The 13,666-nt window shown below is 37.6% G+C and overlaps 1 protein-coding gene across 11 annotated transcripts in view; it reads right to left on the bottom strand.

Annotated features, from left to right (window-relative positions):
* KANSL1L (KAT8 regulatory NSL complex subunit 1 like) overlaps positions 1-13,666 on the bottom strand; it is a 66,596-nt gene that overhangs the window by 33,621 nt on the left and 19,309 nt on the right. For 9 of the 11 annotated variants that reach the window (XR_008236101.1, XM_052793398.1, XM_052793394.1 and 6 more), the window contains exons 3-5: positions 9,169-9,310; positions 5,241-5,438; positions 2,339-2,460 (exon numbers count right to left, since the gene is read on the bottom strand). Coding sequence is in view for 10 of the 11 variants with exons in the window: in XM_052793398.1 (XP_052649358.1) it covers positions 2,339-2,460; positions 5,241-5,438; positions 9,169-9,310 (462 nt within the window). In the remaining variant the exon portion in view is untranslated. The remainder of the gene's footprint in view (positions 1-2,338; positions 2,461-5,240; positions 5,439-9,168; positions 9,311-13,666) is intronic. The other 2 variants (XM_052793396.1, XM_052793402.1) reach the window with 2 other exon arrangements.

Genomic DNA, 13,666 nt, shown 5'->3' with positions numbered 1-13,666 from the left:
CCGCATAAGAAAGTGGTTATCACTAGTTTAGGGAACTGCTTCCACGAACATTTACCTTCATACAAAGCACCTGGCTAATCTTGGCATCTAGATTCAATTCAGCAAAGAAAAGCTACATAGAAAAAGGAAGCCACTAATGAAATTAGACCTTGACAAATGGAAATTCAAGGTTCCCACATTTAATCAACCAGGAACTGTACATGCACCACCACTTCCTCTGGGAATAGCCCAAGTAACCAACTGTACTGCAACCCCATGATTACCAACCTCAAAGCATCTCATGCCTAGACCTACTTTAAACATGGACTATTGTATCTTTCACATCAAGAGCCTACAACTAATTTCAAGAATTTACTTAAGTAAAAATCGCTATCATCCTTTTTTTTCCCTCTTCAAAAACAAGAAATCACCTTACTTTCCATTTGATTTTGATTTCTACTTTCTCAAGTACTTAATACAGTCGGAGTGAGCTCTAGAAAGAGCGAGGGGAGAAGCAGCCAAGAAATGATGTTAACTGTAGTATGTAACTGTCTCAATTAATTGCACACAAAACTACTCCAACAACAAAATACCACAAAAACCTGAAACACACTCAACAAGAAGTAGGAGGCAGTAAACTTACCTACAGGATTCTCATGATAACCACTCTATATTGTGCTTAATTGCCATCTTTAATGAACAGTATTTATTTGCAGATTTCAAAACACTTTACAAGAAGTGAAGAATTAAAATTAACTATTTAACTGATTTTTAAGATGACATCTAGAAAGCTCTCACATCTCTCAGATTCCCTTCCAACACCTAACGCAACAACTGCAGTTCAGAGCTACAGCACTGAGAAAATCTTCCAACTCTTCTCATTCTTCTTTGGGCTTTTATATGTCATGAGCAGAAAACAACCTGCCTTAGAGCGGTCCGTGAGCAAACAACTGGTTGCTCATAAAATGGAAAGAAAACTGATTTGGGATGGTGCCTGGTAAATCTGAAGACAAGCGTCTTGAAGTTACATCATTAGAGTCCCACATCATGAAGTCAACTCTATACACTCCTAAAAATGTTTTTAAAAGCAGGAACCCTTCCTCATCTGTTTTGTGAAAAAGTTACAGATTCAGGACACAGCCTTCTAACAGCCTAAATTACTCTCTTCTTCCACATACCCATCTCTACTAGCAACTCCTATTTCAGGGCTATTTTTATTCCAAAACTCAGAGGAATCTTCTGATTTTCCCCTACATTGTCTTTAAATAACCGATATGTCAGGAGCATGAATGCTACGTGACAGGACCCCTCATCCTTAAATTTAGGGCACAGTCATACAATCTCTTTGGAACAGACGGCAGTTAAAGAAGCTGCCCATCCAAGCTGCTCATTATAATCTCTTTGTGGGAGCTACAGCCTCTGTGGTAAAGCTGCTCAAACAGACGGCGTGGCCAGCTCTTCTTGGAGCCAGAAGCCAGGGAATTACGTTCTGCTGCAGACACTGCCATAAACTCCCCAGCTCTAGTAGGGAAGACTTTCTTCATCCACCCAATCTTAATTAAGACCTACGAATAACAGCAACCCCTCCATCCTCAAAAATCATATTACCAGTATCTCAGGATAAATATCCTACATACCTAGGTCTTTTGTAAGACAGGACTGTAGTCAATTACTTCAATGCTATTTTGAGACTAAAACTGATTACAGCCTGTGTTGTATTTTAAAATCTTTGAATAAAAGATGGAATTACTAAGTAGTATGGAGTAGTACTGAGAAACATTTTTCTACAACATTAATTTCGAGCTGCTACAGTCATCCTGGAAGGTATATCCATCCAGAACAAAAGACCACAAATGGAAAAAATATTATCTCCAAATTCCTGAAAAAGTAGATGGCAAAGATAAATTTGTCCTTGTATTGAAGACTGATATGCTTAAAATTAATGAAGCTGCCACAAAAACCACCATGCTGAGGCACAGGTGACATTGCTTATGTATTCTACTGATCTAGTGAAGTCTAGTTCATCGCTTTTCCAGAAATTAAGTTGTACTCCTGATGACAGAATGCATTAAGTCTGAAATAATCAGGAGTAGTGTGTTACTTACTGTATCCTTTCACTACTTCACAGATATATTCTTCTCAGTACTTAAACGTACTTACAGTGACTGCATACTTTTATGTCTTTAAGAACAAAACAAAACCCTACTACGTTCAACCTTACAAGCAAGACTTGACTTCTCTTGAAGCTTGCAGAAAGCAGCTCTCTTTTCCTGATTTACTGCTGTAATGATTATCAGTTCCATCTACATAACTTTACCAAAAGTTATTCTCAAAAAGATGCTACCATACTGTCACCTACCTGAAGGAGATGCCATTGACCAGCTGTCTGTGCCTACAGGTCTTGGATGAAAGAGATGAAGAAGCTGGAGACAGATTGAGTGGAGCAATTAGGCTGCTGATGATTTCACTCAGTTGTGCACTCTGGAAAAAACAAAAAAAATAAAAGGTAGTCAGACTTTTATGGAGACTCAGCAGCTCAAAGGTTCTGGGTTTTTCTTGTTTTTCTACTTAGGATTCCAGTCGCATACATCATGGAATAATCATATTTAGTTTCTTCATGTGAATAATGAAGTATGGCATGTTTTTTCTTTCACAATTATTATGTTCAACTATACCAAAAAAACCCACCCCAAAATACAACAAAAAACCAACACAACCCTGAACAACCAGCCAAGGACATTGTTTATACACTTGAATTAGTAGTACACAAAACACATTAGTGATCTTAGTATTTTAACCAAAGGTTTTTAAAAAGGCAAAAGAAACCAGAACGCTTTACAGCTGATGTTAAAATAGCTGCAGCCCAGAGCTGCTAACTGGCCATTCAACAAGCATTTCAACGGGGGAAAAAACCCAAGGTCTACTGTCTACTCATTGTACATTTTGTTCACTCGAAGTACTTTTCTTGTTAAAAGAATCCTCTTCATTGCTCACTGTAGTCTGACAAAGGTGTTTTTATAAAGGGAAGTGTAACTACAGGAGGACTACTGTAACTACAGACAGAATGGCTAAATCTTCTGGTATCCTTAAAAATAGCAACAAGAAGCCCCCACCCCACCAAAACGCTGACTTTCAGAACTGCCCCAAAACAAATGCAGCTAATTTGTTAAGACTAAGAATTACTCCTTATAAAGCAATGAATTGTGGACTGACTCCAGATAACATTTCACAATGATTTTTTTGTTTTAAATGTCAAACCTTAAAGGCTATTCTGACAATAAATGTAGCTTTCTTAGAAGAAACTGTGTGCTGCACACTAAATAGAAATAAAATGTATCTGAAATGCCATACTTTTTTTTTTTTAACTTTTATACTATTTTGTAGGCCTTTCATTCAGAACTAAGATTATTTAAAACAAGAATTGCTAAAGGTTACCCAGTAAGTTTTCTGTACGTTTTGAGGCACCACCATTTACGCAAAAAGAGGCAGAAAAAATTATTTTCCATGTTATTACAACTCATGTCTTTTCTGTTCATGTTTAAGTGATGCAGTCGGGTAAAAATTTCATGTCAGAATGAAATATTCAGGGATGGATATTAAAGCACAGAAATAGCAAGTCAATTACAAAAGGTCTGGACAGAGCAAACAAGATGCCAGTAAAATATTTAGCAGATTGATGTAAAAATCTCAACAGAATTCAATCTGTAAGGAGCAAAGTCTCTACTGAATATAAAAGCACTGAAACAATGGCAGACTTCCAAAACACAAGGAAAAACATATATGTTTTTAAAACATTGCATAGCTATGAAAAGGACTTGAAAACAGTATTAATAAAAATTGCCAGGCTCAGTCACTTTGTATTCTTTATGAATTTTTTTTGTTCACAAATAAAATTACTTATTTTTAACAAAGAAATACTTTAACATAGGACTGAACAATTCTGTGGGACTATCTGTGGATTTACTTCAGCCTACAACATCGCTATTCCTGACACTGAATGAGAAGAATCTCAGATATTCAGAGTTAAGGTTAATTTACAGAACTGACAGTCAAAAAGCAAATCAAACCCCAAAGCTTTTTGTGGGTAAAGGGAAGAAATCTGATGTAGTCTGTGAGATGAGTTAAATGAAGAACACCTTTACTTCCAAGTAATCTTCAGATCATCAATGTTCTTGGACCTCTGTTTGTAGCTACTCAGGGACCAGGAAACACACTACTATTACTTTAATTGTCCAATGTCTTACTGAAAAGTGCATTTAATTCTCCAAGTAATCACTTAAAGAGGGGACATTCACCACATTCTAAAAATGCTCTTTGGATTACCTTGTGCAATTGCCAGCACTGCGCATATAAATTTCCTGTTTCATTGCTTCCTCACTCCTGTCTGTTGTGGATAAGATCTATCAAACAGGGGAAGCATTTTAAGAACAGGAAAGTATGACTATCAAATAAGAAAAATTGGCACAGAGATTCAGGAACAGGCATTAGTACCTAAAGCTACTTTTACCCCATTTAAAAAACATGTATATAACCAAGAATTTAGGTAGAGCAGCAGAGCAACATATTAATGCACCATACCGGCTTTGTCAGGTTTGCTTTATGCTAACTGTATAAATTCATTCTGAAAACAAATTTCCTGTATCTCCTTCAGCAACGTGATCCTACCACATTCTTTATGTACTTTCTAGCAAAAGAAAACCCTGCTGGAGTCTATATTGTATTTCCTGGAATTAACCTTGGAAATGACTGTTTTGAACACCATGAACCGAAACTCTGCTCACAGCTATGCCTATGCTATGCCTGTTAAGTACCTGGAATTCCTCAGCTCAGAACTGGAGTCCTGTGATGCTTGAAAAGGCAGACCAACAATTATATTCTGTTGGCGCTTTTAGTTTGTTTCAAGTGCAACATACCTCCATCTTCAGCTGTACTCTTTCATCTCATATAAGCATTTCCTGAAACAATCTGTGGCAACTCTACATGCAACCTAACTATAAAGGAGAGGCACGTTTGTGGATAGCTGTTAGAAGTTATGTGGCCGCTTTGATGGAAACAAAGCGGTAACACAGACACATCAGAAATAAAAGGTTAATTTGTAAACCTGGCGTACAATGTAGTTATTTAAGCCCTTCAATTCATCAGCACCCACTCTCAGGACTGCAAAATATCTTCCTTTTTGGAAGTCATCACCATGGAACCTGCCCTATTTCTGAAGTAAATCATTTGGCTCCATTGACCATTCAGTTCTTATTTTACTTTACCTGTTTTTCTATGTTTCGTAAAAGCAGGGTAGGACTGCTGGGTGACATTTCAAAGTCATGCTCCGGCAAAGAATCCTGTCTCTCAATGGCAGCTTGCGAATTCCCTGTGGCGTTTAATAAAGCTTCTTGGTCTGTCAATTGTATTTGCTTCTTCAAAATGTCTTTTGGAAATGGGAATTCTTCTAAGATCACCATCCCCTAGACAACAGCAATTGAACACAGTTGGTTGACAACAGATTAACCCTCCTAAATAATTTTTAAGGGGCAGTAGAACCTGGCACATCCCCCTTAAATCCTCCCAGCAACTCTTTGGAGCACTTAAACTAGATTTTAAATACACTTAACAGCTAAAATATAGAAGTAGTAGGTATTTTCATTAATTAAAAGCTGCACCATTTATGCTACTCCTTGTAACAGCAATCATTCTAGTCTTATACCACTGCTTAAACATCTGTGCCAAAATTCAAATCAGAAATTCATACTTATTAGCGTAACTATATGATCATTTGCCCACTCATTTAAGAAGAGGTTTTTCTGTAAGAAAAAACCACCCTTTGATTTGAAGCTGGTTATAGTCTTTGCATCCAATAAATTTTGCAGAGGCATTTTAAAGTGCTCTATTTTTTTTTATTCCTATCCATATTCTAAGCAAAACATCAAGGTTTATTATGTAGCAGAGGTGTATACAATTCAAAACAAAAGCCTTTTACAATTTAATAATTGATTTTTTTAAGGTGAGCATTTTTAGAGTTTTGTCATTACAGAGGTAACTCTCCTAAATATTCTAGCAATCTTATTGCTTTTCAAGACAATCTGCACAAATGTGGTATCAGACGTGGTCTATTGTCTAGAATGCCACCTAATACAATAAATGTAACTTTATATGGTAGGGAAATAGCAGTTTCTTAAATAGAACTAGTAAAAGAATATGCCCATTGTGTTTTCCACATGATGGATTAGAAAATGAGTGTCAAAGACAATCCTAGGTAACATCTCGGTTTGTTTTAACAACTCACAATGTTAAACAAAATAATAAGCAAAAATAACTTTGTAACAGTCAAAAACAGTTTGTCAAATAGTCCTTTAATTTGTCATTATCTTGAGCAAATAAATTTAATACTCAGAAAAGGCTATCAAACCCTTGCAGGCTTTTTCCAAAGAGAAAGGGAAAGAACTTACTTGCTTTCAAGTACTGACTGTTACTCAAATATCAAGCAGATATTGAAAGAATGGGACCATTCAATTACACTGCCTCAAGTTTTTCTTTCTAGTGAGAATATTCCACTAAACCCAAGGGAGATTGTCATCACATGAACACAAGGAACCCCTATACTATTTCTTTAAGCAAGACAGACTTCACCTAGGTTGTGGCTGTGGAAAATTAAGGATCCTGTAGTTTTATTCACACCTTGACTCCTGCCTCAGCAGGAACTTGCCCTAAAACATGAAAGCAAGTCTCAAAGAGACTTCAAAGGGGAGACTAGGAGAAGATGTGAAATTGTCCTGTTCTCATTGTGTCTCTAACTTATTCTCCTGTTTGAGTTATAAATTCAAAGCTGAGAACAAAGATATTCTCTAAAAACAAATGTTGGTGCTTGAAAACTCGCTTTAGTGCCCAAAAGGGGCACAGAGATTCTGAATTTCCATCAAGTCAATGCTAGATTTTCCACATTCCTTATCAGGTAGTAGCCCATCATCTGTGCTTTTCCATTTACAGCAGATGGAAACCACTCCAGACAGTATCATACTATAATCTGTAGACCAAGAGCAGTTACAAAGTAGGCAGCATGTGTAAGGGAATTCAAGTATAGATCTAATTTTTGTGTGCCACGACAGGAGGACAAGCTAGCTCAACAGCTTTAGACTCTTTTAGAATTTAGACTCTTTAGATCTTTTTAGTAAAAGAATCATAGGTCATGACCAGGGAGAGCGAAAAAAAAAACCCTCACAAAAGCCTAAAACACAAATTCTTAAGTGAGAGGAATAGGAAGACACACAGGAAAAGTGGTGAAAAGAGGGGGACACTCCACCCCCCACCCCGCTTCCACTGGAATTTTATTTTTTTAAGTTGCAGAATCCTGTTGACCAAGCACTGAAAAAGGAAAGCAGGAAAGGTACTTGTACAACCAGCAGGTTTTGGCAATGAACTCCCTCCTCCCCCCCACCCCGAAATGGAATTGTTTTGTCTTGCAGATACACATTTTTTTTAAATGGAAGGATTCTCAAAGATCCAGAGCTGCTACTTCTGTGTGCATAGAGATGGAGAAGACACAATGTAGTAGGCCAGGAAACTGCCCACAGGTTAACCATCTCCCTTCCTATTGCATTATGGTATTAAGAGGAGTGGCGTTTTGCTTGAAATCATTGTTCAATGGCTATGAATCACATTTTTTTCCATTCAAAACACAGGAAAAACACTCTGAAACTATTAAACACAGCATACAAATTCTAATGATATTGTGTAACTACTTTGCAGCCACTAAATGAAAACAAAGAGCTCTTCTATCAGCCCATGTGTCCTTCTGTAGCTGCTGCACTGGGGTACTACGAACATGTATACAAAAAAAATCACAGCTGAAGGAAATGTGTCTACCTTCACTATGGGACTCAATGCCAAATACTGAATACCACAGCTGGTAAAAGGGGCATGAAGTTTGCAAAAAGGAATGTCACTAAAGATCTCCACCAGGAAGATGACTGGGATCCAAGCCAACATACCACCTAATGCGAAGAAAATGCATGACTAAAGGAATGTTCTTCCTCTCGTTTCTGTTATTTATTTCTCTGTCTTCTGCAGCTCATGAGATCTATGCCAACTCAAAGGCTGATAGCTCTTGGTTGTAACAGTGCGCATGTACCTGGTATTTAGGACAACACTAAAATACAGGCATTCTCACCCTTCACCAAAATACAAAATCTCCTTTCACTTCTGTGGGCACAGAGGCAGGACAGACCCTCAAACAAAGGCTCTTCAATTATTTTTTAAAGAAAAACCTGACTGGGAAAAAGTTGTGAGCAGGAGAGACAAAGTTGGATAGGAAAAGAAAGGCTCTGAGGGTAAAAGAAGAGGGAATAATTTTTCTTTTTGTGATCAGAGGGAAATTCTCTCTGGGGTGATTTCCCTCTGCTTTTAAACTCCCTCTAAGTCTCACATTCAGCCACATAAAGTCTAAAGCATCTTCTGGCTCCTCTCCATCTGTGCTTATCTGACCCCAGCAGAGATCAAACAACCTACAATGGAGAGTCAAAGAGCCTTCCTCTAAAACCCCTCACTATGACACCACCAGAATTATCACAGGTTTTGGCTTCTTGCACATGAGAATGACCTAGGGAACCCATTAAATTGATAGATAGATTATTAATGTTTTAGGAATGTGACTTTCCCACTGTCTAGCCAGTTCGATTTACAAAAACTACTACATGAGTTACACACGTTGGAATTTTAGTAATAATTAATCCTTGACCTGTTCAAAGCGCTGTACAAACATTAACTAGCTAATCCTCAGAATAAACATGCACTGTAAATAATAAAAAAACCCACCCTGAAACCCCACAACACAAAAATGAAGAACCAACCACCCCACCTGAAAACCAAATCTTGCCTCTTCTGCAGAGGGAAAAACCAGTGTGATAAATGCAGTACCTTGTGCTGTGCCCCTGAAAGTCACTAACAAAGTCCCTACTACCACAGATAGGAAAGTAAGAGTTCCCAACTCCCTGTCCTGTACCAGTGCCTCTAGGGCACAATACATTTTAGCTCCTGATGTCTTTCTCATTAACGTCCGCATGCGATAGCCTGCACAGATACAAAAACTCTAGGGCAAAACAAACAACAACAATGACAACAAGGAACCAAATAAATAAATATTACAAGAAACACTGTCAAAAGATTATTTGAAAAGCCCATTTATAAGCTTACAGACAATACCTTGGTGGCACGTATCTGCCTGTGAAGGTCAGTTAGTTGTTGGATTTTGTATTCTAGTTCTGAAATCTGGGCTTGAAGCCATGTCCAACGGCTGCCAATTCTAGCTCTGTCTGCAAGCCACTTCCATTCAGAAGTATAGCTGCTGTGAAGACAAAATGCTGGTTAGTCCAAAAATAAAGATAACCACATTTGCACAAGAACATTTTTGACAGCTGCTCTGCCTCATGTTGCAAGCATCTCAGTTGCTTTCAGAAGATATCTGATTATACCCATCCAGTTTCACATCAGCTTATTTCTGTAACTACAGAACTTGCCCAAACCAGTACAATCAATGTTCACTGGCTATTCTCAGGCTAAGCTAGTTTTCTGTTCTGTATTATAAAACCCAGAGCTGGCGAAACTACCAAACTGTATCAGTTAATGCAGATTACAGATTTGTAAAGAATCCCAGTAACTCCACCAGCAAGAATCCAAATTCTTACACCATGCTTCCTCCCACAAGCTTCCATGAATATCGTTTGCTAACAACTGGAATCTAATAAAACACCATCCAGCAATGACCAGCTAGATATCAAGTCAATGCCCAAAAAAACAACTAAGTAGTTTAGATTTCTTTTATTCAAGCTATTTTATAAATATAGCTGTGTCAGTATAGTATAGTGAGGTCACTCTTACTGCTGTTTACAAATAGGTGTATTTTGTAACACAAAACATATGCCTCCCAGTACCTGAAATTGTAATTAGCTTAACTTTATTATGCTAAATTCATCACTGGTATCAGCAAACTTTACTCAATCTACATATTAAAAAAATGAATGACATAATGGTACCACTGAACAAATAATCTTAATATCCAGTAAGTTTAAGCAACAGAGACAACACAATGCAATATTTTAGTATGCAGCTTCCACTAGTACCCTACCATTAACTGAGTTTATTTTTTTAAAGAAAATGAGTGGTGTTTTTTTCCCCACTAAAGTTGTCAAACAGCTTGCCACAGCTAACTTAAAAGAACTGTAAAAACAAAATCAAACTTCTTCTGGAAAAGAAGTGCTTTTACTCAAGTTACTGGGATAACTACTGGATCTAAATCCTGGATGACACTGTATCTAAGATACAAGATAGAAGAAAAAGCAGATGCCAGTGAATTGGCATAGGAACATCACAAAAGTGCAATTGTTTCATGCAGAATTTTGTGTTAACTATCTAAACAACAACAGAAAGGCAATACATTACCCTGCAGAAGATGCTAGACATTTCCTGGCATGAGCAGAGAACCACCAAATTTGAGAATCCTAACATTTTCAGGGCAAAGATTATAAACATCAAAATCTCTGAACTTTTAGTCTACTTTAGCTATCATAAATAGTAAGAATAGACACAGTCTCTGGTAGGTTACCTCTAAAATACATCATTTCCCCCCCTTTTTAACATAAATTATCTGCCCACATAATTTACAACCAGCTTAAACTCTCTCCTACACAGACAAAAAAACGTATGAAATTAGACAAGAGATTGAAATGTTCTGTTTAAATCCAGACTCTACGTGCAATCAAAGTGGATTACTATCAAAAAGAAACTCAAAGAACTCTATAAATATATACCACAATAAATTGTTTACATTTTGTATATTCTATTAGCGATTTTGTCCTAGGAAAAAAGGCATATCAAGTCATCTTGTGAATATCCGTTTTTTTGACAACCCCTTCTTATTTCTCTTTGTTTCCCCATTATCACCAGCACATAGTAAACAGCACCGGTTACTTATGCTTTAACCAGGTCTTCTTGCCAAGAACTTCTCTGGGATTGACAGCTTTTGCATGTGTTTACTTCTGCAAGTCATAAAATACAGTTTGTGGGGAAAGCAGGTGGGGTTGGGGGGGGGTGGGGGGATCAGAATTCCTAGTTGGCCCAAGTCAGAGTTCAATTAAATAATGTGTTCACACAAGTGTGGTGGCCGGAATAGTTAGGATTTGTCTCAGGACCCTGGGATGGCAAAAAGGTAGTTCTAAGAAAGAGTTGCTTAATGAGGCTGTAACAAATCCCTTAATCATTTTAACAAAAAAAGTTAAATAGGAATAAAGAGGATAACTGAGAAGAACACAACAGGAGTGTTGAGGTCCTTATTTCTAGTCCCTTCTCAAAAGACAAATGAACAAACAAACAACAAAACCCCACAAACGAGGACATTATAACAAGAAAGCCCAGGTGAAAGAAAATAAATCACACTGACAGAATTACTTCCCAAGCTAGATGCAACAGTTTGGGGAGAAAAAAGAGCTATCCTCAAACAGACCGAGGAGGAAGGGGGAGCAAATGAGAAAAATAAAAAAGTGCCCACACAGCTGGGAAACAAGAAATGGAATGGAAAGGGCCGGAGCTGGTCTTATGTCACATACACTGTATGAAATCAGCATGGCAGTAAGGGAATCCATCATCAACACCAAACCACAGCAGATAACAGAAGAAGAGTTAAATATTGTAACCTTAAGACAAACAAATCATATCCTCTGTATATTACTGTCTTACATATAAAAAAACAAACCTCTGCAAAGTTACATTACAAGTTATTTTTAAAAAATGTATTTGCAGTTTTTTTCATAAACACTATATTAAATCTTGATTTAATTGCATTCACTGTTAAATATATTATAATTTTGCTTCATTCTAAAATACTATGCAAGTATTTCTTAAGGCTTTAAAGTGTACTATATAATTAAACTAACAGGATTTAATTACACTGTAGTAATGATGTCCTTAGGCTCCTCTGTAAGGAAGAGTTTCCACCAAACTAAGCACAAACATTTTAAGCTCACGCCAAAGGAAGCAATTTTAGCTTCTCTCTCCTGCCAGCCTGGGCTGCCCCATGCCCAGTACCTGCACAAGTCCTTGGGCAGCTACACAGTGACATGGATTAGAGAGTTGCTCATGGTTAATTTTAACTTCGGAGGCAGGGTGAATGCAGCAAGTTTAAGTCTAGATCCCTTTCACAGTTTTGATCCCTTGCAGACAGACAGACACACTTTTGCACTGCCACAAGGCAAGGGGCAGGAAGCTCAGAGCAAGGCAGCGAGAGTGAGCTCCCATTTAGGGGATAGGAGGTGAGAGCACTGCTAAATTCTGTTCCCATCTCTGTCACTCATATTTGTTTGATCTTGCATTATTTATTTACCATCTTTGCCTCTAAGTCTATTTCTCTACAAGCTATTTAGTAAACATTGTAACTCCTCAGAGGAAGATAAAATCTCTATAAGCTATCCTCACACTCCTAGAGTGAGCTGTTTGCATGCAAAGTGGTGTGGTTACTCAAGTGACAAATGATAACCTACTATTGCAATTAAAAAAAAATAATTAAAAAAATGTGTAAATCTGTTCCTGGGATGTTAGAGAGAACACCATAACATTCACTCAGTAAAGAAAGCTGTTTCAAGGTGGCACCAGTGAATTCATTAATTCTGCAAATCCAGAGAAGAAAAAAAAAACACAACCGCAACGGGTTACAAAAATAACAAGGCCTGTTACTGAAGGAGGAAGTCAGAGCAGGTGCTAAAGTAGAATATGCTCCTGCTCTGGTTCTCTGTTGGGAATGACACGAAAAAAAGAAGTTTCTGTCTGTCCCACTTCTTGTGTGCCCCTTTTGTAAAGCATCTTTACTTGGTTTCCATGCTTTTCACTCTAACATCATACATCCTCCACAGGAATTTCAAATTCGTTCGTCTGCTGGCAACTCAATATAAACCACGTTACATTTGCAAAAGTTTCTAATGTTTGGTACTGTAGTACAGTGAAATATTAAACTTACATATAAACTTACTGCTCTTGCGATGACTCTAAATCTGCAGATGATCTCCTGCATTCATCCAGGACTATTAGAATTGGAAGAGAACAGAGAAATACTGACTTCGTATGAATAAAACATCTCATTTAAATTTCCCTAGAAAAACACACTGGAATTGCATTAGAGGCAAAATTTGTTTCCATGTGAGATACTGGCTTGCATTTCCCGTTTTGGTTGGACTGCAGGAGGTCAGTCCTGCACAACTTGCAAGAGAAGAAAGAAAGAAATGCAGAAGAACAAGCAAGCCACAAGGAGCACAAATACAAATGCAGACAGTCAAAGTACAACCAAAATATAACTAGCAAGCAGACGTTCAGGCTGTACTGTATCACCCCAAAGTATAGGAAAGAATTCAGCTGGGGATCGTCAGCACCAGCAGAGGCAGTAGAAGCATTTCATCAAAGCTACTTGCTTTTGCTGAAACTGAAGAGGCAAGTGAAGAGCACTAAATAATATATTGCTACTACAGTCAGTACTATTGCTTGAAATGAAAGAAGTTTCTAGCCATGATCTATGGACAGAATATTTGGATGAACCCCTCAGCATTCTCACCTTCCCCAAAAGAGAAGAGAGAATTGAGAACAAACCATGCTTTTATGCAACCAAACCAACACTGGAAAACACAACAGGACTATGAGAAGTATTTCCAGTACCTCCATT

The sequence above is a fragment of the Harpia harpyja genome, chromosome 7 (genome assembly GCF_026419915.1).
Source record: "Harpia harpyja isolate bHarHar1 chromosome 7, bHarHar1 primary haplotype, whole genome shotgun sequence".
Lineage (NCBI taxonomy): Eukaryota > Metazoa > Chordata > Aves > Accipitriformes > Accipitridae > Harpia > Harpia harpyja.
Note: the sequence above shows the minus strand (reverse complement) of the source record. Positions and strands in the feature narration are given on the sequence as shown.